At 41.6% G+C, this 26,896-nt stretch overlaps 1 protein-coding gene across 5 annotated transcripts; it reads left to right on the plus strand.

The window, feature by feature from the left end:
* BEST3 (bestrophin 3) lies at positions 1–24,937 on the plus strand. Of its 5 annotated transcripts, XM_082281090.1 has the most exons (10): positions 1–144; positions 3,860–4,029; positions 5,682–5,776; positions 6,339–6,572; positions 12,233–12,387; positions 13,070–13,147; positions 13,561–13,713; positions 16,982–17,062; positions 18,371–18,522; positions 20,880–24,937. In XM_082281090.1, the coding sequence occupies exons 2-10, from the start codon at positions 3,878–3,880 to the stop codon at positions 21,784–21,786; spliced, it is 2,007 nt and encodes a 668-aa protein (XP_082137216.1). In that variant the 5' UTR covers positions 1–144; positions 3,860–3,877; the 3' UTR covers positions 21,787–24,937. The 5 variants fall into 5 exon arrangements, with proteins under 5 accessions (XP_082137216.1, XP_082137217.1, XP_082137218.1 ...); XM_082281091.1 differs by lacking the exon at positions 13,070–13,147; XM_082281092.1 differs by lacking the exon at positions 3,860–4,029.
* Positions 24,938–26,896: the final 1,959 nt, after the last annotated feature.

A 26,896-nucleotide genomic window follows, 5' to 3' on the forward strand; every position in this document is an offset into this window, starting at 1 on the left:
CAGCAGCAGCAACCCCTTGCTTCAGGTTAAGGGAAGAGCAAGGTGATTATTGCGGATCTGAAGGGGACTTGGTTTAGGACGTCTGAGAAAGAGGAAGGGTCCAGGATTTGCCTTTGGGCTTGGATTGCTGAATCAAAATAGCAGGTCAGTGAATACAACATAAGCTTAATATATTTTTATAGCTGGCTTAACTCAAATCTCTCTCACTCACTTTCTCTTCTATGCCATAAACTAAAAAATAAGGTAAACAATGATAAGGGGTAGGTCTGCCTTGAGGTACTATTTATTTATACATTCTGTAATGTGCCTTTCGTGGTCAGTTAGGAAACACTGATAGCTGTTATTTTTTACTGTGGTTTCTCTCTGAATCCTAATGCATCCTGAAATTCTCAGCCAGGCAAAAATCCCATTTACAGTTGGGTTCGATATTAATGGAGAGGACACACTTATATTTTAGCTGTTTATGCCTTAAGTCTTTTGATGATCTTAGCAAAAGTGGAGTAATATATAACTCAGCTTTCAGTCTGTGCTTGAGAAAGTTTCAGAAAGGAAATAAACACTGAGTAAAAAAAAAGCAGCATTGTAGATATGAGTCAAGGTCTCTACAGGCATCAAATGGGCATAACTTATGTTATGTCCTCAAAACTCACAAATCCATACCAGCAAAAAGCCTAGCCCTATAACTGCTGATGAATTTAAGGGCAATGTGATTAATAGGAACGTTTTTCATGACACCGGTGCCTGTGGTATCTGATCTAATGTACTCTGTCCTTCTTCTGCCCTGGCCAAAAGAGTGCTCAGGAAGGAATGTGCTGGGGGGCATCATTATGCTTTGCTCTTCCTGTCTGTCTCAATTTTAGCTTTTTAATTTCCTGTAGCCATAAGTAATGTAGGAAGGACTCTCTGCCAACATGCTCCCCGTGAACCAAGGGCTTGGGACCCACTGTGCAACAGCCAGAGTCAGTGCAAGGCTTTACACCAAAACTTGTCGTTGCAAAGGGAGGCCGTACCTAAATGGTTGTAGTTGTTCTCAGAGAAAAAAAACACGAATGCAGATATAAATTTGTGTTTGTTGTCTTGAGAAATCTAACCAGACAAACACATAGCTGTCTTTCATAGCTTTGTATAGGCTAAATTGTTCTATAATCACCTAATCTGACCTAATGTATATTTTAAGACATTGAATTATATTATCCTGAAGTCCCTATATGAACCCAATGGTAAATGTTAGGGAAAGCATTTGCTTAGCAGGAAGATAAAACAGAGTGTACCACAGGCAAGGCAAGGCAAAGAAACAAAGGCACCAAAACCTAAATTTGCTGTAACAGTCCCACTTTTCTTTGCCCCATTTCAGAGGCAGAAAGAAAAAGCAGGGGCAGCCAGTATCTTCCAAGAGTTTCTGTTCAGAGTCAAGGGCATTAAGTCCTAAGGGATGGCTGGAGTGTGATTAAGTGAAACATAATTGCTAGAATCAAGCAGACAAATTGCATTTCATGGATAAAACTCTCTTCTCCCAGTCTAATGTGTGGGGAAATATTCTTAATCCTGATTCCTGTTATCACCACAGCTCTGCATTTGTGCCCAAAGCCCATCCACTAGGCCTTGCAAGACAGGATTTGCTTCAGGTCTGTAGAGAAGGTAGACCCATTTTGTCCAGCTTAACTACTGGCTACTTAGTTTCTGGCTCTTTGCAGTCTCAGATACCTGGGAGGAATGAATCCTTCCTGAACCTCCTATGCAGAAACCAAGGGTCATGGTTTTGACACTAATCACTGCCTTCCTGCAGCGCTGCAGATTCTGCGAAGGTGCTGCAAGCAATCTTTTTTCATCTATGGCCCACAACACAAGAGACCTCATAGAAAGTTTAACAGATGCCCAGATACCAGGGAAGACCAGCAGAGCCCCTCAGCCCCTGTATGTCTCAGTTATGTGAATTTTTCCTGAAGGTCGTCTTCTGTCCTACGATTTGCCCTCAGCTTAAAGATCCTAAACAAGAGGGTGACTATCCAGTCCCCTGTTCTGATATTTGGCTGCCCCCACAGTTAGCAATGTATGTTTTGTTTCATCCTGCATTTGTCTAACTTCACCCTCTCGTTGTGGCCCTGTGTTGTGCTGAGGGTCCGGGTTCTTGCCAGGCTATAAACCCTCCCATTATCAGACATCTTTTCTAGATCTGAGTCCCTACACTCAGTCATTCCTACTGGAGATTTCCATTACAAAGTGGATATTAATGGGGAGATAGAGACACACTTGTTGGTGATATGGCTTAAACACATACTCCACAGCATCAATGTGCGAAGTCTAAAGGCTCCTACAGCAATTCCAGGAAGCACAGTGTATTTTTAAACATTTTTTTTACCCCATTCCTCCCCTATAGCCTACCCACAGATTTCTTTCATTGTTTATAAAGCCCCACTCTGCTGGAGAATGGAAATATTTGCCTCCATTTTCTTAAGCACTGCGTCCTGACCACAAGTTTTTTAGCAGACAGGACTGCATTTCCATGCCAGTCTGACAGGTTGGCTCTTGCATTGAACTTCTTGGAGTACAACAATGACAACAAAAAATTTAAAGGTCTGTGCCAAGGCTCAGGAAAAGAAAAACTATCATTTGGATTCTAAACACCAAAACCCATACTTCTTTAAAAAAAAACAAGCCCAAAATAATCTTCAGGCCCATGCTGGCAAATATCGAGTAGTCATTCTGCAGAGGAAAAGAGACAGTATGTCAGCAGTACAAGGCTTATGGTGTCTTTTCCCTGCTGATTTCCTTGGTGACTACAATAAAAAGTGGCACTTTTACAGCTGAATTTTAATGGCTTACTTTATGCTCTGCATCAGAGACACAGCCAAGATGCACAAAATACTACCAAGTTATCTGTTAACTAGGAGTTCAGATTTTTCTCCTCCCTCCCTCCAATAAATTTGCTACAGTGGCATCACAAAAATATAGACAAGAATCATATTTGTGATACACAGTAACTTTCTTGAGATTTTGAGCTTGTCTTAATTACTCTCTTTCTTGCATGCTGTATAAAACTTCTTCCATCCACATTTGGAGTTAGGATTTGTGTTGTAAGCACACAGAATTTCCTGTAGCATTTCCCTACGCTGGCTAAGCAAGTACCAAACCCAGCACAATTTACCTGTGTATTTTCAGTAGTACTTTAATTACACTGTGTCTCACCCTACCTACCCAAGAAGCCCTATGGCTTGTTTTGCATGGCCATGCAATGCTGAAGTCTTGACGAGTGAGTCTAGCTGCCAAGGAGAGAAATAACAGCATTCCTCAGCTGATTTCAGCTGCTGTCGTAACTGTTAATGAAAGAGGCAGTCTCCAAATCTCATTTGGTTTTGAAATGATTATAATTACTGTAGCCAGCTAAAAATACTGGCTGGAGATGTACATGCATTTGTGGAATTTAGCTTTACTTCTCTTACCAAGAAGCTGAAAAGTTTTGAAAAAAAATTTTAAGCAAATTTGCTTCCCATTCTTCATTCACGCTAGAGTGGAGCAAACTGAAAGTAAGCAGAGATTTCAGAGGTGTAACATGTCCCTGCCACTGCCACCCAGGAAGGTGGCCACATTCAGTGCTAACTGCTGGGTTTGGGTGGTCATTGACGTAAAGCCCAAATACAGCCTTGCATCAGTCGATCTCAACAGGGCTTGCAAGATTTTCATTTTTTCCCTCCCTTTCTATATATATATGAATACAAACACCATGTATTTGTGTACACATTCAATTATATATTTAAATTTACATGTATATCCATGTATCTATCTATACAAGGGTACATTCAGGTTAGGATATGCTGTCTAAAATGTTGTTGGTGTCCTGCTTCTCTTCTACCGTTTCTAGGCCCAGCCTACCAAGACGATGACAGTCACTTATTCCAGCAAAGTAGCAAATGCCACTTTCTTTGGATTTCACAGATTACTCCTAAGGTGGAAAGGCAGCATCTACAAATTGCTGTACAGAGAATTTATTGTTTTTGCTACTCTTTACACAGCGATAAGTGTATTATACAGGTACACTCTTTCCAATTCACATCTCATTAAATGTTATACTGAAGTTTCAGACCTCCTTGTGTTAGGCTGATGAATGATGGGGGGAGGTTACTATTTACTTATTGTCTTTTTCTTGAACATTTTCTAACGTGCTTACCTTTCCATGTTTACTTTAAGGTTCCAGAGGAAGTACCTAAGGTGTCAATACTGTTTATCATATTCAGCTGATTGTACTTTTAGCCTAGCATTGAGCAACCATCCTACTGAAGGACAAAAAACCTCAAAGCTATCCTAGGTTATACAGCTTTTGTCATTCTGACATTGTGACATGAGCATGCCTCCCTGCTTTAGGTCATAGGTATAAACCTTTTGTTCTCCCTGCAGAACTCTGTTTTGGTTGCTCGGTGGGAATATAACAACCTTGAGAGGTAATAATTTTAGAGTGAAGTTATATAGCCAGAAAAAGCAAAGTTTTGCTTAAAGCTAGGAAGGCATGCAAACTTGATTTTTAAGCTTGCAGAGAACCAAGGAAAACTGCCTGGAAGCCAGACGTGGTTATTATCTGTGTGTCATCCAGCACCCAGGAGGAACACAATAGAAGAAGAATTGCTTTTTCCACCAAGGTGTGAATTAAACACCTGTATGACAGATGCAATGCATCAATTAGTACAGTGAAACTTTTAATTGATGAAGTACATTACATAGAAGTATCAAAATTATGGTTCCATTCTTACCATGATCTGTAATTAGATCTCTGCTTTTTATTGGAAGCAAGGAGAAAATGAGCTTCAGTTTGTCTCTGATTAATCACTATTTTTTGTTCAGTAATCTATACCTGTAAACAAAGAAAGAAAATTATGGCATTAATATATAAAGAAATAACAGAATCTCACGGTTATTTAAATTAATCTAGTTTTACTGAAATGTCAGGCAATAGAAGACCATGGTAAATACACCACAGAAAGCTTTCTATATGTGCTCCAGTTTTTATTGCACAATTGTAAGCAAAACCCACCAAGTACTTGTTATATGTTCCTTTTATAAGAAATGAAAGAATAACTGTAATACCTACACAAATGAAAAAAAAATTATATTGAAGCTTGTATTTCACTAGGTATCTTTTCCCATGGGCAGAAGCTGCTATGGTCCATTTGCTATCATTTGGTGAATATTTTCCTCATTGCAAAATAAATACAGTTGTATTTTAATCTTGTGGAAAAGAAAAATTTCAGAGTAAGAATAAAAAAAAGTGTTGCAGCAATGTAGCATTTTCAAATCGGAGGAACTATATTGGTAACTTTTTGCAATTCAAGCAGACCTGAACGTTTCCATTAAGTACCACTCTGAAAAAGGAGAGTAAGCTCTACTTGAAGACTTAGACCTCTTTGGTCAGTATGGGACAGCAAACTGATTCTCCAGGCATATTGATCCAGTTAGTAGTGCCAGTCAAATTAGTCCTGAGAGAACTAAGAAGACTAGGGAAAAATACTGTTGTCTCCTCCAGGCTCCTTAATACATGCTAAAGTGTTCAGCCTTTACCTTTAAGAATTTGCTTGAAGACATTAGCCAAGGTTGCTCCCCAGTGCACATATCTGATTATTTATACATGTTTGCACTTAGTAGCTAGTGCCAGAATATTATGCAAGGACAGATACATTTTATTTTTGCTGCAGATTTTTTCTTACAGGTAGCCAAAAACGGTTCTTTGAAAAATTATCAATTTACTGTGACAAATATGCTGAACAAATCCCAGTAACTTTCGTGCTTGGTAAGTACCAGTTAAATGTGAAATTATTCTCCAACTCTGTTCAGGCATTTTGTGAATGTTGGTGCATGGAAGTGTTTCAGAGCTGAGGGGCTTGTGGGAGGTTAGAGGTTCACAATAAATCATCTGCTTCCAACAGGTCTCCTCAAGTTCAAGCTGCTTTTGTCACATCAACATTTATGCTCATGTTCTTAATATATATTCTTATATAGCGAAATAGATTTCCCTATATTTAGATCTAGACACATATATCTAGATCTAGATCATGCCCACTAACACTGATACCTTGTACCTGATCTTTTGATGAACTAAATCCACCCTAAGTTTTACTACAGAAGAGGAAATTTGGAAGTTCGTGGGTATGAGATACTCAGCTGGAATGTACTGTTACACTGCAATGTCTATTAAATAATTAGTATTTATTGTATCCTGGGTTTTGGCATTGCTTATTGCATTTATTCTGGGAAATGTAACAGCTTAGCTGTGTGAACAATAGTCTGCAAACTAAAATCAAAGTAACTGAAATCCTGATAGGCACTGGACGTTTTTTCCTTCTAACTCTCAGGTTTCTACGTTACTTTGGTGGTGAATCGCTGGTGGAACCAGTTTGTGAACTTGCCATGGCCAGATCGTCTGATGTTCCTCATCTCCAGCTGTGTCCAGGGCAGAGACGAGTATGGGCGCTTGCTAAGGAGGACTCTCATGCGTTATGTGAATTTAACATCTCTGCTGATCTTTCGCTCTGTGAGCACAGCTGTGTACAAAAGGTTCCCTACCATGGACCATGTGGTAGGAGCAGGTACTGGAGTTTGCCTCCCCACAATTGTTTTCCTTTCCCTCAGAGGTAGGGGCTCAGGGAGGGAAGGAGCCAGCCTCATTTTTCTTTCCTGTGGCCCCATGTGTGCCTCATACTAACCCACGTCAAAGCAATCACCTTTTAGTTAGTGACTTAAATGACGTAACCTTAAGAGTGCATCTTTAATGTTCTTAAAGTCTTCATCTAGCAACACTGTTGCAGAATTATTGAGGGATCAGGGGCATGGATCATTGATAGAATTATGGGATCAATAAAAGAACTATACAAGCAATAGGCCTGCAAGCAAAAGGCCTGTGTGTGAGAAAAACTCTGCATGAGGAAAATCCCTGTGAGAACCAAGCTGGGAACAAGAAGGGAGTCTTGAGAAGGTACAGCTGTGTAGATAAGACTGGGAGAGAAGGGAGGTGAACTCTGAATTCTTTTAATCATAACATAACTGTAGAAGCTTGCCAATGTAAGTCCAATTATGTAGAAGCAGAAATGCGCTTTGATAAGTTTTGGGCCACTTAAGAGTTAACAAGCTGGTATACTATATAAGTGCCTCTGGATTGCTAATAAACGGAGTTTGCTCTTATCAGCCACATTGGTTTTGGACTGCAATTTTCTCCCTCTGCCGGAGCCACCGGGCCTTTTTTCAATTCCAACACAACACCATAGAAATCAAACAAGTTTGGCACTCTTACATGAATCTGCTTTCAGACATCATGGAGGCAATAGGCCTGCCCCAAACATTCAGGTGTATGGAGCAGGTACAACATTCTCTAAAGCACAAATATAACAAAGTTGCGATATAGCATGATGCAGTAGGAATGGTGACTTGTTATATGGCTTTGTCTCAATGTCTGGGCTATAACCTGGTCTGGTGTATCAGAGACTGATCTCTGAAGGCACTTCACAAGTACAGCTTTATCTCAATTTTTTTAAGTAGACTGTATTTTAAATAGATTGCACATTTTAAGTGTTGTGATTTACTCAAAAAAACCCTCAACCCCAAGGGTTTTTTATTTAAATTGAACACCTTACCTTAAACTTAGTTTTTCAAGGATAAATATACTAAGTATTAAGTATGTCTTTGTTTTCTGTTTCTTTCAATAACACAGTGAGTGTGATGATGGTGAAGAGAGTTCAGTCATGTAACACTTTGATTGTCTATCAAAGACTGGCTGCTCAGTATTTAAAGGCAAGGTGTGACACTGTGCCTTCTGACTGGCATGGTCAGTGTCAGAAGTAGAATACCAATGCAAAGATAATAGGGATCTGTTCCAAATAGAAGTCATGTTTTCTACTGAATGTCTTGAATTTCTTACAATTATTCCTTTGGCAGAAATTAGTAAGCAAAGTTGTAGCAAGTTAAAATATGCAGTGTGTATATACATATACACATTTCAAATATGTGTGAGAAGCTTTGGATATTAAAAAAAAAATTCCAGGCAGAATGCACCGATCTTACTGAAAAAAGAAAAAACCAAACCATTTTTGTTGGATTCATTGAATTTTAAAGCTCTCTTCCTTGTGCTGTTCAACAAAACTGTTTACCTGAGCCTGTGAGAGGTCAAGGAAGCTTCTGTCACTCTCCCCAGCAATCTGCTTCTTCTGCACACTGGAAAATTACAACATTTCCAGGCAGCTAATCCAGCTCTGCCTCCCCATTGCTAAAGACAATCTGTTCCAAAGATACATAATGTCACAGTGTTGTACCAAAATTGTAGACTGGAAAGCAAGTTTTGATTGTTGGTTTTTTTAACAGTGAAAAATCTTCTACTATAAACTGTGTATATAAGTATTGGTAGTGTAGTCAGCTCTGTATTTCAGTACATAATTTGTAACTTTAATGCATATTGTGCTGCAGAATTTTTATTGATGCAGTACTGAGCGTTTGAGGGTATATTTTGCTCCTATTAACATCCAGTGACTTAGACAATACTCTGAAATCATTCCCTCCCTAGCTCCCTGTGGCATTGCATATCAGACTGCATGGGAGGGAGGCATTTAATATGAACATGAACAGCACAAATCTGATGCAGGACAGTCACCATTGAAACAACTTGTGACAATTTTGCATTTTTCTGTCAAACTGAAAACTGCCACAACATAACTATTGCTACATACTTCTTTTTTCAGCAAACAAACTGCTTAAATTCAATGATCTTAAATTTAAGAACAGTGCCATGATAATCTAGTCTGACTCATCTGTAACACAAGGCACAAAAGCTTGCTAGCAGCATCCTCTATCACGCTGCAATTTCTGACTGAGCTGTAACACCTTCTAGGAATATAATCAGCCCAGATTTAAAATTCAGATGGATATACTGGAGGCTACACTGCATCCTAGGTGAACAGACATTCACAACAGTGAACTTGCTGTTGAAGAGTGCCATTTTATTCTCAGTCTGAACTTGCACAGTGTTATTTTGTATTCACTGGATTTTGTAATAGGTTTGAGTTCTTCTTTTTTTAATTAGAAGGAAACGTAACTTTTCTCTCGATAGTTACCTGTTAGCAGACTGCATAAAGGCTTGAATGAAACTCAGGAGCTTCACCAACTGTAGTCAAGACTGTAGTCTTGAGTGCTGGACCTTCCTTCTGACTCTTTTTCATGTTTTAACACTTTTTATGGAACTGTAGACAGTAGATGCATGTAGATTCACTCCTTTATGATGCTGAGTGCTGGGGCACATATGCCGTGAGTGTCAAATGTCCAGCAGCCATTCTGAGCCTAGAAATCCCGTTGGCTGCAATGTGCAAGAGGGAAGTTGGATGCTGAAGAACACATCTCTTAAAAAACAGAGTAAAGAGTGAGCAGCTGAGCAGAGAGCAGCCCAAAAGAGCTGATGGGAAATGCTGAAGAGAAACATGAGGTGTGAGCTCAGCAACATGAATACCTACGGATGGCTGAAGTCTGCAGTCCCAAATCCTCTACTGGAAGGAGGCACCTAAATTAACCCTTTCCCACATAACACAGAACCAGAAAATGAAACGTCTATCTACTTGATCATTTTCCTTCTTCTCTTATCACTATACCAAAATATTTAGTGTGAATAACCTGAACCAGTCTTGTCTCAAACCACTGAGTTTCAACAGGAGAACTGAATACTCTTTGAATCACTTAAGGGAGAGCATGAGTGATTTTTTTCCATCCAGGCTTGTGTTCTCATCAATAATTTTCCTGTAAGGTCTCTTTGGCTGACACTGTTCACATTAGTGTCCTTTGATTATTTATTGATTGCACTCCATGTCACTCTTCTCATCCTTTCACAAGGATTCAGTGCCCTGTCATTCCTTAGATCATCCTTTTCAAGATCTTGGCACAATATTTGACAAGTATTTCCTGTTTTCTGGAGCTGCTCCAGTCTTCCAGTGCTTGTCAAAACCAGTGTACTTGTTTATAGAGTTTCTTGATTAATTCTTTGAATACTCCTAAATAAAAACAGCATGACCATATTAAGAAACCATGTAATTTTAATAGCTGAGGTTTGATATCCTCCCCTGTATTTGATGGAATATAAGGTGTTTCTTTACCACTGCAATAACAGCGAGTTATTCTCAACTGTATGTTGTCTGTATTGCCAGCAGTAAGAGCAATCCAGAATTAGTATTTTCTGCAATAAGAATACTAGGCATTATTAATATTCATCAAAGAGTATATTTAATCAATATTAACACAAAGACTTTAATGTCAATTTGAACTTTATAATTAAAAGCACCATACTTTGTTGGGCTTTCCTGAACAAAAAGTTCTCCGTTTCAGTGGAAAGTTGAACTGATCCTTGCTGTTCTTTGTCACCCCCTCAGGCTGTGTCTTTCCAGAGCCTCCAAGTGACTTGCATCCAGTGTTTACTCCAGATTCAATTTTTTGTTTTTCTATCTGTTGTTTCAGCCTGACAGAAACATCTTTTCCTGTCCTGTAATGAGCAGGCTGGCCAGACAAAAACTAAAGGCAGCCTGAAAGACTAACTTTCAGGAGTCAGGAGTCATGACTAGCAGGTTAATTTGTCTGGTTGCCTGATTATTTCTGTGAAGTTGATTATGAGAGATGGCTGTAAAATGCCCAGGAAACTTTTAAAAGCTTTATGTTATTCTGTTCTCAAATTCTATGATGCTGCATGAGTACTGTGCTGAATATTTCCTCTTCCACAGTATTTTCTGGCCAGTCCTTGCCTTCCTTCTCAGTAGTTACAGTATTTCATACCTCCTGTGTAGTGTTGTTCCAACTGTACAATAATGACATTTCCCTCAACAACAAAATATTTAAGATCACTGTGTTTAGCAAATCTCCTTTAACTTTATTCACATTTCTATGCAACACAACTGAGTTTCTATATATTTATTTGTCTGCTGCCTCATGTATCTTTAGCAATGTTAGCAATAATGGACATATCCTTAGTTACTAGTTGGAGTCTACTGTCAATTCCCTTACTGGATTTTCAGCATTCAAACTTGTAATTGATTGGCTGAGCTCTCTATTTTGAGGCTGTCATGTTACTAACTTTGTCCTGTTTCAGAGCTATGTCAACACAACAAAAGAAGCTTTATACCCACCCTGATAGATGTCACAGACGTGAGCAAAAACTAATATCCTCCAAACATGACGATTGCTCCAATATCAAAAAATCCAGGACTTGGAAAAAGGAAAATGTGAATTTTCTGAGGTTGTTTTTGTCAAAGCCTGGGTGGAAGGAGTACAGCAGAGCAGAGTTTTCTTCCCCAAGGGGAAGGAGGTGTTGCTTCAAAAGCCAGCTGCTCCCATGCCAGTCCCGGGCAGTGATTGGCTCTGGTGCAGGATTTGTCACACGCAGCCCTGGCTCCCGTGTTATGTGACCTTGGACTTGCTTGCAGCAGGGGGAAGCAGGGCTTCACGAGGCAGGGGAACTCTTCAGGAAACCTAATACCTTCCCAGCACCCCAGCAAGACAAGTTGCCAGGCGGAGAGCAGCTTCAGCCTGCAGCCCCACAGCATGTCACCTGGCCCAGTGTCCACTTAGCAGCGGGATTTCTGTGCATGATTCCCTCTTCATCTCTTTGCACGCCTTCATAACCCCAATGAAAACATGAAACAATCTGTCAGGAAAGTATTTCACTGGCAGAAGGCACACTCTCTGTTGGGCTCTGTTTCATGCATGCACTTGTATCCTCTGTTGCTTGCTCACTGCTTTGGAGATTTAACAGAAAATTATCAGATTCAGGTCATGTAATTGCCCTTACAATGTATGTCGAAATGCTTCTGAAAGCCATCATTGCTGAAAAGTGATTGTATCTTGACTGATATATCCAGTTCCTTATTTTTCTGAAAGTAGAATATGAAACTAGAGAGTAATTTGTACAATTCTCAGTATTCTATGTATCTACCATATGTCAGCAGTTACATATGAGAACACAGTGATAAAAATTATTGCTTGTATTGGTAAAGAGGAATTTAACGTAGGTAATTAATGCAAAAAGAAGTTGTTTCAAGAGAGACCTGTCCTGGAAAAAAAAAAAAAACTTAACAAAAAGAGGAGGTTACTAGTTAGAATTATAAGTTGTGTTTAGCAGGATTCTATGCAAACATTACATCAACAGATAGAAACATATTCCAAATTTATAGTATCAATAGCACTGAAGGCACAGAATAAATGAAGGTTGTTTTGATTTTTTGGTAAACAGGTTTTATGACAAGATATGAAAGAAAACTTTTTGATGACCTTAAGTCTCCACACCTGAAATACTGGGTCCCATTTGTCTGGTTTGGAAATTTGGCATCGAAGGCACGAAAAGAGGGAAGAATTCGAGACAGTGTGGATCTGCAGACACTGATGAACGTAAGTAGCAAAAGTAAATCTACAAAAAACGAATCCAAAATTGCTATGTGGTAGCTTTTCACTTACATAATTGATTCTATTTAGTGTGCACAAGTCTCCTGTGTCATCTAAATGACCTTACTCAGGATTTATCCCACTTTTCTTTGTGTACCAATGTACACACAAAGCAGCGTTCCCTGGGATTTTTTTTTAATATGACTAAGAAGGTATTGAAAGAAGCGACAAATTGATGGGTAAAAAATTGTTGTAACATCACTGTAAATTCATACTTGTTCCATTGCTGAGAATATGAGAAATGAGAATAATTTGGCATTCTGAAGATTTTATTATCAGTTTCAGAGACTATAATCTCCCTGAATATTTCATTAAGTGGTAAAACATCCTTTTTATGATATAATATATTCTCTTTCATGTATCACTAGACTACGGATAAGATGGAAACAGAAGATGAATTGTGAAGAAATACAAAGTATACTAAGCACTCCAACTCCATAAACCAAGTCAATATTCAAATGGGGTGCTGGGTACAGTTATAGTATCAATTTAATACTTTCTTTTCTCCCTGTCTTTTTATATGTGCAAAAATGAACTGTAACAAAATATTTATAATTCAGAATTGTACCCCCCACAATTTTATTTTGTTGTGGTTTCTTGCTGTTTGTGGTTTTTTTCCCCCTCTTAGGAGATGAATAAGTACCGGTCTTGGTGTAGTCTTTTGTTCGGTTATGACTGGGTTGGAATTCCACTGGTCTATACCCAGGTACTGAGCTATTATTCTGTAAAAAACTCAAAACACAATTTCCATAAAAGGGGGGGTTGGTACAAAACATTCATGGTATAAAACATTCATAGTCTTAACCAGAATCTCTGAGATATTGAGCATGGGTTCACTCATGCAGGATCGTGGAGGCCTGGCTAACTATTTAAGGCATATTTAATGCAGAGATGTTTTGAAGATCTTGCATGATTTGGAAGAGGGAAGCACTGAAATGTTTTTATGTTTGCTGAGTGTTCTTCCTGGTCATAATTATTCCTGTGGCCTCTGTATGTGCAATACCTCCTACAGATTTATAAATTACATGGCAAAAGGCAGTCAAAGGCCTTCGGGTATGTGTTGCCTTATGCATAAGACTGTATTATTCCATTATTTCAATGAAGTTCTGTTCTTTGCAGGTTGTTACTCTCGCAGTCTATACTTTTTTCTTTGCCTGCCTGATAGGGCGCCAATTTTTGGATACTGACCAAGGGTATCAGGGACATGACTTAGATATTTACATTCCAGTCTTCACACTGCTGCAGTTCTTCTTCTACGCAGGATGGCTCAAGGTAAATTAGCTTTCTGGACAAGTGATGGGGGAACCCTCCCTGGGGGTCTGGTCAAGGTGTCAAGATATATGACACACATGGAAAATCACCAGTGAGTACTGAAGTTACACCAGAGGTGAATTCAGCCTGAAGTATTCTGTAGTCATGTAGAAATATCATGCAATGCATTTTTAATTCCACCTGAGAGACTGTATGGTAAGAAATGGCCATGAATCTGAAAGAACCCATTTTAGTAGTACCAATGCAGCCACAAGTCCCCAAGGGAGTATTACTCCCACAAAAATCAGGTCTCAGGACTTGAACTATAAAGCGACAGAAAAGAGATTAAAAAAAACTTTCTCCCACTGCATCCTGCAATGGGAAAATATGGCTGCAGACCTGGCATCAGCTGAAAGGGACTGAATGATACTTTCCTCTTATGATCAAAGCCAGTAGTATCTGCTGTTAGCCTCATCAGATGCAGGTAATTAACGGTCCTCAGTTCCAGAGGGCTCTGAAAGAGTGACAGACAATATTGGCTAGAACTCCGCTGCATAAAAATGTTCATTACAAAGAAGAGTTATAGAGGAATTGGATGCTGTCCATCAGCCCATTGATGACTGCTAGGCTAACATATCACAATCAATCTGATAGTGGAGTAATTAAGCCACATACCTCAAGGTGGTTCTCTCCTCTGCAATAAACTAACTGGAAAACAGTTTCAAATAAAAAGCAAATTGTTACACTGGGGTCTATGCACATTAAGATTTCCTTTTGTGTTTATTAATCATGGCTGGAAATATACAGCTAACTTGTCTGTTAGAATATAAATTGAACAAAGTTGGCCAGTTTTAGAGACACCTTCCTGCAGCCAGCTCCAAAGGGCAGAGTAGAGAAGGCAGCACACCGAGCTGGCAGATTGTGAGGAAAAGTAAAGCACCTGCGGGACAAGCCCCTCTAGTCCTGTGTCCTAGGAAATTGGGGGAAAGGGATTTTGCTGCATAGGGACCAGCCTGAATGGGAGCAGAAGAGAGAGGAAGGGAGGCTGGTACAGTGAAGGTAGTAACTTCTCCTGGAGAAAAGTGAGGCTTTATCTCTAGGCAGTGTCTTCCAGGGTTATACTAGATGGTTAAAAACTGTAAGCTGTTCCTCTTGACTGCCCTGCTGGTGCTCCTGAGAGGAAATGGGTTTTCCTTCTTCAGCACCCAAGGATGTTAATAGCATCTCTTCCAGTTAGGCTCAGAGCTTCCAGCCAACTCCTGCCTGTGGCAGGTATGAGATGCCATTGTAACTGAAAAATCTTCTGCATAAGGAAATGAAAGGGAGGAGAAGAAGTTTTAAAAAGCTAATTTAATATCAGCAGTGTTTCCTCAGACTGAAGGTTTGTCCAAACCTTCAGTGCCCCAAGTCAGGAAATTTCTGTCTTGAAGGTTACAGCCAGTTTCCGGCTGAGTGTGTTGGACTTTGGCTGCCAGGCAGCAAAAAGGGCCCTGAGATATTGACTTCCAGTAACTTGGCAATTCCGCAGAAATAATGGGTAAACTGAGCTCATTCCTTGGCCTCAAGCCTGGTCTGTTATTCCTATAATACAGGGTCAAAGTTTCCCATTACATGAGACATTTCTAAATCCCCATTTTCATTACAGGGTCAGATGGACTGTCCAAATACAGAGTTTAGTTGTTCAGCACTATATTCCTTTCTGGAGAATAAAGTCATGTCTCACATGCCAGGACCAGGTCAGCCAAAAAAAGGCCACCATTGTTGTTTACTCCATCCCAGTCCTGTTCACATTTTTAAGCTGATGTGATAGGTTTTATGGTGGATTTTTCGGTGGTGATCTGCTGGTTTACATGAAGCTAATTCATGTCTTCCCTGGAAAGCCACAACACAGACTGTGTTCTGGTTCCTTCCTATTGCAGCTGTACCCAACATTTAATACCATGTCAATGAATGTGAGCAGAGGTGACCCCTGTCTCCTTTCACTCCTCCCACCTTACAGGTGTTTTTGTAGTGTTAGTCTACTCAGCCGTTCTTTTGTTGTGTGTCAGTGCTGGCCTGGGAAGTGGTGGCCTTGGACAGTCAGCAAGTGCTTATCCACAGATACAACCTAGAGGCATGTAGGAAAAATATCCAGGGAGCAACCACCTTACAGCTGTAAGTTATTTAGATCGTAGCTGTCCATAGTGAGGTTAATGAACAGGAGTGTTTAATCATACAGTTGCTTTACCCATATGCACATTAAACCAAGGACCTGACTCCTGCTCCTGTGCGTGGCCCTGATGACAACTAGGAAGGTTTGGAAGGGTTATCAAGAATGTGATCAGCTTCAAAACCAGGGATTAAAAATATAAACAGAAAGAGAAAAGCATGGAGGAGAAAGGAAATAGAGAAGCAGTCTGAATTTCCTAAAACTTTTTTTTTCTGTTTAATATTTTTTCCTCCCACAGCAGCTATGTGCTTACTCCCTGCAATGTACTTTAGTGATTGTGGGATGGGGGGCAGTCTTTCGGTTTTTTCCACTGGATGTGGGCAGCCAGAGAGGGTTCCCTTTACAGACTAGTTCCCAGACAAAGGTGCCTCACCATGAAGGTGTCTCAGCTCACTGTTTGATTGTGTCCTCCACAGGATGAACTTCTGCCCTGCAGTTTCAACCACTTCAGGTACAGAAACCCAAACCAGCAGGCTGAATTAGAGAACAGACTCGGATTCTGTCTCTTGGATTTGGCTGGCATGATGCACAGAGTTGACTTGAGTAAAGTTCTTTTGTAGGCTGCTTTTCCTCAAAAGCCTTGGAAGGTTGCCATCAGGGTTAACCCCAATAAAGAAGCAGGGGTTGAGGGCTGAGGTGGAGAGATGAGCTCTACTCCCTCCAGCAGAGTCCAACTGCAAGGCTTGGGAATACTGACCCCACGGGCTGGTGGACTATTGCAGACAATAGTGCAATAACAGCCTCTAGCTGCTAAACCATTCATTTTAATGAGCCAAAGACAACATTAAGGAAAGGTAATGACTATTGTATGTGACAATTACCTTGGTCCAGACATATCTCAGTTCCCAGTAGGCCAGTGCTGACGATTATGATTGACAGCACCAGCGAGGCACAGAGATATGAATCTATAGTGAAAGCAAGCTGTTCCTTTGCTAGGCTGGCAGAACCATCACACAGAGCTCAAGCTATGATTGCAAGTGACAGGCAGGGAGAGAGGGAAAAAACCAATCCTACTTTCTCTGCAGCAGTAGTTCTGACATGACATTCCAACCTCTCTTCACTGTCTCATTTTCTTTCCAGGTCGCTGAACAACTCATTAATCCGTTTGGAGAAGATGATGATGATTTTGAAACAAACTGGTGCATCGATAGAAATTTACAGGTTGCTGTTGTTATTTCTACTTCCAGCTCTACTCTACCATATGTTATCATTACATCTAATACAATGTCATATATAGAGGAACAAATTAGGGCAACAAGTGTCAGCAAAACATACTCTTTCCCTGAAGGTTTACCTATGGCTGTGATCCACAGAGTTTGTTTTTACAAGCTAATCCGTCTTGATTTTGGTATTTGGCATTTAAAATGCCTGAATAAGCATGCAAACAGCTGACCTTAAATTATAAGATCACTCTATGCCTGGAAAAACTTGTAATGTAGGTCAATCCTGCAAAATCCAGAAGCCATTCCCGCATAGATAAGAACATGTTTTGCTAATCTGAATGTCTTGAGATTAAAATATTGCACATGAACCTTCCTTTAAAAAGAAAGGCAGCAAAAATACTAAAAAAGACCAAGCAGGGCCCTGAACCAATAAGCAGGGCCAGTACCATGATTCATGTTCTGATGCTGCCACGCACGGCAGTATCCATGGTCAGCACAGGAGCCAGTGTCCCCAGTGGCAGGAGCTTTGAGATGACAAGGGCACGTGTTTATTGCAGGTACCCCTGATTCCCAAAGAGCCCTGTCTGTTGTGCTGTGAAGGAGCTCAGAGACATGAGGAGGTCTCACAGCACCTGCTGTTCCCCTTGCATAGAGCCAAGCATAGGGCTGGCTGAGCTGCTGTTGGACTCCACTTCAGCAAAGCAGAGCCCAGGAGTTAGGGGGAGCAAGGGCCAAACAAACCACCAAATTAAGCAAAATAACCAAAGTAATCAGTGCAGGTACATGCAAGAGTGGGAAAGGACTTCACACTGACAAAGATGCCCTCTGGCTTAGCACCACTTCAGGGTATTCATGCTACTGTGCCTTAGAGCCTGTTGTGTAAAACTTATTAGAAGAATATTCACATACTTGATTCAGAATGTCTTAAAATGGCAATGAAACCTATCAGAAAGATTCTTGACCTCTGGACATTTAAGGAACACGTGTAATACTTTACACAGACTTTCCATAGCACGTGAAGGATCACATTTAACTCATTATATATGTGGGAAGGACTTCAATCTGGCATAAATATCTTTGCAGTACAGAAGACTCAAGTTATGATAAAATTTATGCTTTCATAAGTATAGGCAGATATAGGGGGATTATTTTATCATACTGAGTCTCTTCCTAATGCCCAGGCCATCATACACAGCTTATGTTAAAGGGTTTCTGGAAGAAATGTTGACCCAGGGAGTATAAAGCAGACTATTTCTTATACTTCACTATGTTGAAAGTGACATGATTTATACAAAAAAAATCTAAGGTTTCACTTCTGGCGGTGGATGAGATGCACATGAACTTGCCGAGGATGGAGAAAGATATTTACTGGAATGATACCTCTGCCCGGCCACCCTACACAAAAGCAGCTGCTGATTACTGTATTCCTTCATTTCTTGGATCAACTATTGAAATGGGGTGAGTGGCACTAAGGGTCCTTAATGCCATCAGAAAGATCACCACCCCGACAGCCCACGCTGATTGGCAGACAGTCAGTGCAGGGATGCGGGCTCTGACAGTACTGCAAGAGGGCAAGATGGAAATGGAAAAAGAAATTAGGAGGGAGTGGACAGGCTGGTATTGGTGGGATGATGTCTCCAGCGGTCCATGTGTTCATCCAAATTGTGCATGCATATCTTAAATTGTATAACCAGTAAATAGAGCGTGTTTGCAGGGAGGGTTTGTTGATAGCCTCTGAGCACAGGATGATAGCTGAAGACAGTGACTGACTTCTCTTAATAGTGCTTTCTTTACTACAGCTTCTTCATGCATCCCCAGTTAGTAAAATAGCTATTTCTTTGACAGTTAAAATCAGTTCAGATTTTTGTGAAGATCAACAAGAAGTCATCTTAAATGTTGTATGACTTTTCATCTACTAATAATCTAGGCATGGAAGTTGAAATGGTCAGATTTTGTGAGGGTATGAAGAGGATTTATTTGCAGAGATCAGCAAAGAACAATGGTTAGAAAGAAACATAGAGGGTATAGGATTGCCCCCTGTTGTCAGGATCTATATGAGAAATCAGTGATAGGCAAGTTAGCTTAGAAGCTGTTAGTTTAAATACTTGTGACACGCTGTAATATAGGCGGGTCAATAAGTATAAAAATATCATGCCTGAAAAAATACCAGGCAAGTAGATGTTCTCGTCTGAAAATCTTTTTTAAAACTTTACAGAAGCCATTTTTTTAACTTTAAAAATTATCTCAAGATATTTACAATTTTCCCATTATTTCCCACCATTATCAAAATAAAATGTCTTTAATTTTTTGTTTCATTTGGCCTCAAAATTGTGGTTTTCTCGTTTTTGTTCCTCTTATTTTTTCATTTTTGCATGCATTCTACTACAAAGGACAGTGGTTTATATGAGTTCCTTTTATCACATACCGCCTTTTCAGAAGTTATTTCCTTGTGGAAAAACCATAAAATGGCAAAAAGAAAAGTAAAGAAGAAAGTAAAAAAGTAAAGAAGAAAAATTCATAGAATGTAATTCATTTTAAGGCAATTTCTAGGGGGAAAAGGTGGCAAAGAAGAAACATCATTAAGTCAGCAAACAATTTTTTAATAAGAAGTACTTCACACAAAAAAATTAAGGAAGGAGTGAATGAAAAGTAGCTCCCTGATAGCCCCTGTGGAATGCAAACAGCTCTGATGTGTGGATTTTTTTATTAATTATCTTCTCATCTGAACCGCTTCTCTGTTTGTATCTCTAAAAATAATGGGTAGATCTTATCAAACATCAAAAACAAGCTCTAAAAATTCTTCCAAGTCCAAAGCAAATATATAAAGCTTGAGCCCAAAACCAAAGTCTTCTCCAGTCACCTCAAGCTAACATCTGGAACAGGTTGCCCAAAGAAGTGGTAGATGTCCCATTCCTGGGAACATTCAAGGCCAGGTTGGATGGGGCAATGAGCAACCTGATCTAGTTGAAGATGTCCCCACTCATTGCAGGGGGTTGAATTAGATGCCTCTAAAGGTCCCTTCCAACACAAACTATTCCATGATCTTCACAAATGCTGGATGAAGATCCTCTGTCCCTCCAGGTTAGTGTTGCCTGCCTGTGCTCCTTGCCACAGATTTGGCCCAAGCCCCTTTGCTGTTCTTGTCCTTAGGACAGGTAACTGGGCCCGTTTGGCTTGTCCGGCCTGCACTGAGTCAGTGACATGTACTGAATTGACTGGCACGTGCAGCAGTAGTTGTTCTCATGAAGCAGCAAGGCTGTGCAGGAGAAGAGTACCGAGTACAGGTGAGACCTCCAGACACACTGTCATGCCCCAGAAGTAAGTGAGATTTGGCCATATGAGTAATTTCAACATTTTTTGAAACTGTTGTCCTCTGTTTCCAGCAGTTGCTTTTTCACTGTTGTTATTTTGCCTGTAGGATTCTCCTGAAAAAGTAACTACAGCACCGAGTTCCTACTCCTTTCTCCCCTTTCCCTTACCCTTAGCACAAGCTTAGTGATGTGGAGCTGCCTCAGAAGGCTGCAGCTCAAATATGAAATGGTGCTAGATGCCTGGTTGGACGCCCTCCCAGCCTGGTCCTTAGCAGAAGAGACACCTGGATGTAGAGAGTTCTCTGTGTGATCTGGCTGCATCAAAGGCACTGACACTCTTTCCTGGCACCCTCATCCTTTTCCTGCTTTTCTTTAGGGACACACTAGGGCGCCTTGGTTCCTGTGTCTTGGCTCCTATCTCTGAAACAGAGGGATATATATGTGCGCAGAAACCCAATGGTTCCTATATTTAAGTGACATCTACTACCTGGCTTTATTTGGCAGGCTGGCTGATACAGAATTCCTCTATGGGGAGGAGTGGCCTTGGGAAGAGGAGAAGCATCAGAGACAATATTCTGTTTTGAGAAGAGTCAAGAGGTTTCTCAGTGTCCATGAGGGTCCTTCGTACCCGACTCACCACCGCTACAGTCGGCAGACAAGTGAGAATTCGGTGTTTTTCCCAGCAGATGAAAAGGGGCACATCAGACGGCTGCAGGAAATGCACACAAGAGGGAGGCGCTCTACCTCAAGCTTCAAGAAGAAACATGAAGGAGTTAACAGAAGTAGCAGACTTCATGGTAGCCGAGAGCTTGGACCCATAACAGAAACCTCAAGGAACGAGGCACAGTTCGGTGACAGTGACACCTCATCCGAGACAAACAGGCCAGTTCCTGAGGTTATCATCTCTGAAGCCAAGGAGATTGCACCTGATATGCTGGACAAACCAGACCTGCCCACAGAGCGCTCTGCAAGCATGCCAGAAGAGAAGCTCCAAAGGATCCTATCTGAGGCAAATGTGGCCCTTCTGAACCAACACTTTTTCCCACCAGAAATGACTCCATACATCTCAAGTTCAGACGTGCATCAGTCACTTCCTAGTGTGATAGGAGAGCCCAAACATGAGCCCCAGGTTAGTAACATAGCTGGTCTCATAACAGATCATGAGAGAAGCCTTCAGAGATGGAGTTTACCAAGCTTCCATAGTCCTAGTACAGCATCAAATGCTGGTGCTGCACCGCCTTCAACAGATTCTGGGACAACTTCGCAACAAAGGACATTCAGTGATGAAAAAAATGTTACTTCTGCTTCTGCTGTGCAAACATTTGAGATGCAGGACTTATGGGAAAACCTGGACAGTAAAGAAACAGCCATAGTAGAATTTTCTCATGAGGAAAGTGAAAGAAAACTTTGACCATTCTTCCTCTGGGTTTGACTGAACTTCTTGTCTTCTCTTGTGCATGGTTCTCACACAAATTTGCTGAAAGTGCAGAAGGACAGACTCAATACTCAGACAAGTCACGAACAAGAACCAACAGAGGATTTGGGCACCTAAATAGGAGGTGACATACTTTAAGCCACTTGGTCACTGGCTTGAAATCTGTGACCCTGTGGGAAATACATTTACACAGAGAACTGGGAGCCTCAGGAGTGGGTGCAAATCCACTCAGCTGGTGTATATGGCAGCAAGCTGTGTAGGCTCAGCTAGAGGAAACACTAAGGTTATCAGAAGAGTGGGGGTGGTTCTGTCCACTTTGGATACACACTAAACTCTGCTGCCTTTGTCTGCTCCATCAGCTTGAAGTCCATGACATCCCTGTAAGATCCACCAACAGTTTTGGTTTCTGCTTATGTGGCTCAAAGAAAAGAAGCTGGGCTCAATTCCCTTCTCAGCCTGAAGAGATTCAGCCCACCATCTCTCACTGCCTGAAGGGACACTTGAAAAATCAGGCCCCTCATTTGTGTAGGACAGTATCCTGCCCTGCTCCTGATGAGGCTATGCCACTAAAGAGAAGAAAAATTAAAATTATTAAATATTTAATTTCATTTTTAAAAATGGAAGGTGCAAAACAGCTGATGAGCTGGGCATGGGATGTCTGAGCCTTGGAGCACATATGTGGCATATGCAGTGACAGTCTATTGTAAAAGGAGGCTCTCAGGCAGCCTCCCTAGTGATGACAGGGCTTCAGCACTCTATCAAGAGCTGATAGAGCTGCAGGTGCTACTAAGCTTAGGGCTCCACTCTTGTGGAGATCTCCAGCTGGAAGCGCACGGGCTGTGGTCATCCCAGGCAGAAAACAAAGTGGTCCATGGCTGCTAGCAAAATTGTTCTCCACTTCCTAAACCTCTCCCCCATTCCCATGCTTCCCAGATGTACTGCACACATACAAACCTGAGTCAGCATTAGGTGGCTCCTGCTACTCCAGGGGTGACCAAGCCACCTCCCTAAACCTCCTGGGAGTGACCTGGCCTTTCAGCTATGACTCCTGCAAGATGTCTCAAAGCAGGCCAGGAAAGCTGCCACAGCTCCTTGATTTTGCTCTCACCCACATTTACCAAAGTGCAGCCTGGAGCATGTTGCCAGCATTCTCCCATGAGTGAGTATCCAAGCAGAGGATCTCCCCAGACAAGGGAGAGACAAGGAAGCTCAGGGACTGGAACGAACAGAGAGAGGGGGAGACCAAAAGTTATGAGTCTGCTACAGCCAGCAAAGGCAGTATGGCTGCATGGACAGCAAGCCCTCTTGCTCAGAAGGGTGCACTTCAGAAAACAAACCAGCCTCTCTGCATGGGTAACTGCCAACACCAGTGGTTCCTGGGAGACTTTAGGACTCCCTGAAACTGGGAAGGGGATGAACAGACCTGCCTGCTCCTGCTCATATGGCCAACAACTTAGGTGAGAAGCCCTTCTAGCAGGCTATCACATACAGCAGGACTCCATGTCATCTGAGTAGGCTTTGAACAAAATCAACCACTCTCCTCACTTCTACTTCTTCCAGCTTTATTTCAGTCTGGGAATTGGCTCCTGCTGCTGTATATTAGGCAAGGTCTGAGCAGAGCCACACTCTCAAATCCTCCAAAGACACTAGACAAAAGCACATGTATCTCATTGGTTTAGGAAGCACAGGACACTTAGCCCAAGGAAGCACCATTTAAACCCACATTATGGGAATTCCAGATATGCAGAAAAGCCAAGCACAGATTTGTCAGGCACCAATGGACAGACTTCTTCACACCATGAGATGAGCTGACACTGGTGTCTGACAGCAGCTTATTGAAATTTGATCACAGCTTGGAGTCCAGTGTTCTGGTGCAACCTCACCCTTGCCACTCCGCAAGTCTTCAGGCAAATCAGGTTGCTATGTTCAGGTTTGACCAACAAAATGAGAAACTCTATGGAGTGAAATTATACTGAAATAAACAGCATCTCAGCCTAGGAGTCCAATTTTCTGAATGCCCCTTACCCAACTTCAGGAAGCATTCCCTTTTTTCTCCCAATTCCTTCTTTCTTCTTGTAGCTGAAGCCACAGTTTCCAATTAAATGTTTTCTCAATCTAATTGTATCTGCAATTGTCAAGGAACTTAATTTGCCAATGAGCTTAACTTAAATAAATGGCAAATTTTAAGTATCAACAGTACATTTTTAAGGATAGCCAGACAGCTCCAGTCACACAGCTAGAAACAAAGTAAAAGTAACTGCTGCTCCCCTCTATAGCACTTTTTTAAAGTCAGGAGAGCAATACAAATTCCTGGGGAGTTTGGCCGTACTCCTTCCAGCCGTGCATGTATAGGAAGAGCTTTCAGCAGCTGTGAAGGAAGCCTGGCCCATTATCTAGCTCTCTTCTCACAGTACATAAGCTTGAGGAGCTGTGCTTCACACTGTAAGGGAATTTAAGCCAGAAATTAGAGATGACTCTCAAGTGTCCACCACAAATCTGCACTGAGAGTCCTGTCCCACCACACCTCCTCATTCTATCCCACACAGCTTCCACCAGGGCTTAAGGTATTGGACCAAAGTGCTCTGTGTCCACAACCCAGACACCATTTGTTTCATTCCAGCACTGCTAAGCACCCCAGCTTCTCATCATCCAGCTCTGCTCATCTTCTTCTCAGCCTGGCCGCTGCCTAGGATGCACGCTGCTGCTTTACACCAGGACATTAGACATCTGATCAGCAATGATTTTGCTACCTCTCCCACTCACTCTGCCAGCACTCCCTGGCCCTGAAACTGTTCATTATTTGATGGAGGTGAAAGTGGCCACACAGCAGCCATTAGGTAGGTAAGAGCTTTAGTTAAGCCCCACAGAGGTGTCTATTAGACATGTAGATGCGTGCTAAGTTAGGAGTTACAGCTCTAAAGCCACACAATGCAATCTGTAATACACAACCAACATTTCACACAGTGGGCCAGCTCCACATTAGCTACAGTAATCTGTTAATTGCTTGTGAAGAAGCTAGTGCTGGGATGAGTTACCAGAAAAATTTCCTCTCCTTATTTACTCTGTTATCTCACTTTTTGCAAACATCTGTGGACTTTGATTTGTATTAAATTATCTTTTGGGATTATGGGTTCTCTTGGGCACTTCTCTCAGTAAACTATTTGCCATAGCATGGTAAATGGGTTATTTTAGCAAACCCAACAATCTACAATTCATGTTCACGGGTATAAGCAATGTTCAATAAAGGCACGTTGAGAAACACCATCGTCCTGGTTGTACTGAACTCTCAAGAAACACTTCTGGCAAAGGTTTGACCTGTCATGCAAATCAACTTGATGTCTACCAGGAACAGCAAGGCAGACTTACGGAAACTGGCAAAGCTGGAAAAGGATAGAACAGGGCCAGGATAGACAAGTAGGTCAGAGCAGCAATTTGCTCCCATCAGATGGTGTTAATCTTGAGCAGGATCAGATATATCAGAACAAAGAGAGGGCTAGTTCTTCTGCATGCTGCCTGACTTTCCACCTGTTTCTAGGATGTGTTCACACTCTGTGCTGGAATTCATAGAGCCAAGATGTTGGTTCTGGGACCAACTGGCTGTGGGGACATGTCCCAACACCCTTAGAATCTTCTGTTGTAAATAACGGATCTCTACCTCTGACTGCAAACTCATATTTGAGGAATATATGCATATTTTATACATAATGAAAATGTACCAGAGTGTTAAGTCTGCTGCATAGTAGAGAAAACAAAAATACCCTGCTGCTGTTAAATGAGGGATGGGGCTTTATAGATGTTTGCTTGCCTTGGTTCCTAACCAAACAAATGGCATTTTCTAGACAAATAAGTTAGCTCATGGTCAATCCATTCTTTAGGAGTGACATGGACAAAGGGCAATCAAGGCAAGATTGGCCTGAAATACACAGTAACTTCACACAGCTCAGTCTTGTCTGCAGAAAGAGACAGCTGGCAGCAAAGTCTCCTTTGCTAGAGGTTGATAGCCTGGATGCCAAATGTGTAACACAATGTGGCTGCAAACAGAATCATGAGAACAGGCACCAGAGAGAAGAAGTATTTCATACTGGAAGGCAAGAGCAGTATTTCAGAGATACCTACAGTAAACCATCCTGGTTTTGTAATACTTACTGAGAATTAAAACTGACAACTTAAAATCTAAGGGGCTGTGATTGTGATACCGCCAAGGCCAGCAATGAATGCTGCCTTTGGTCTGTGCCAGGTGCATCCAGAGAGACGGCAGCAGCAAGTCCCTGAGGGCCACCAACCCCTGTCCCAGCGACGCCACCATGGGGCCAGTCTCTGTCTCCCCATGGCTCTGCCGTGCTAGGAAGGTGCCCAGTGCACAGGCTGGGACTGCAGACTTTTTTGGCTTTAGGAAGATACAAGCAGCCCAAACACGCCAACACATCACATTTTCTTCCCTCCAGGACACAGAGCAACCTGAATTTCCAATTGGTTTTCCACCCCCAACTCCCCTTCCTCTCCAGTGCTGGAACCACTGTAAAAAACCATAAAATGTAACTGAAACAGTGCTAAGATCAAAGCAGATTTTGTTTGGTTAATTTTTATTCATGTGTATGGGGGCAGTATGTTTAGCAATCCAAACAAATACTCCAATGGGCATAATTTCAGTGAAACTTTTGCAGAATCAGCACAGCTACCTTTGGCTGTTTTGTTTGAAACTGCTGCCACTGCTGACAAGAACTGGCTGAGCAAGAGGCAGTAGATGTGTAGTGCTGGTGCATGGGTCCCACAACTCCTCCTCTGAGGAGGATCACTGTGGTATCTCTGCACGAGCTGCAGTCTGGGTTTTCTTATGTGAATAGATGCTGTTCCAGCTGCTCACAGCGCCGGGGGGCAGAGGAGTCAGGCGCTAATAGCAGCATGTGACCTAAGGCACAGATATCAAATGCTGAGACCCAAAAGAGGAGAATTATCAAGGGATAATGAGCCCAAGGGGAAAAGCAGGTTTGAGAGACTGCTGAGACCCAAAAGAGGAGAATTATCAAGGGATAATGAGCCCAAGGGAAAAAGCAGGTTTGAGAGACGGTGTAAGGAGCAGGAAATT

Source organism: Coloeus monedula, assembly GCF_965178545.1.
Source record: "Coloeus monedula genome assembly, chromosome: 4".
Lineage (NCBI taxonomy): Eukaryota > Metazoa > Chordata > Aves > Passeriformes > Corvidae > Coloeus > Coloeus monedula.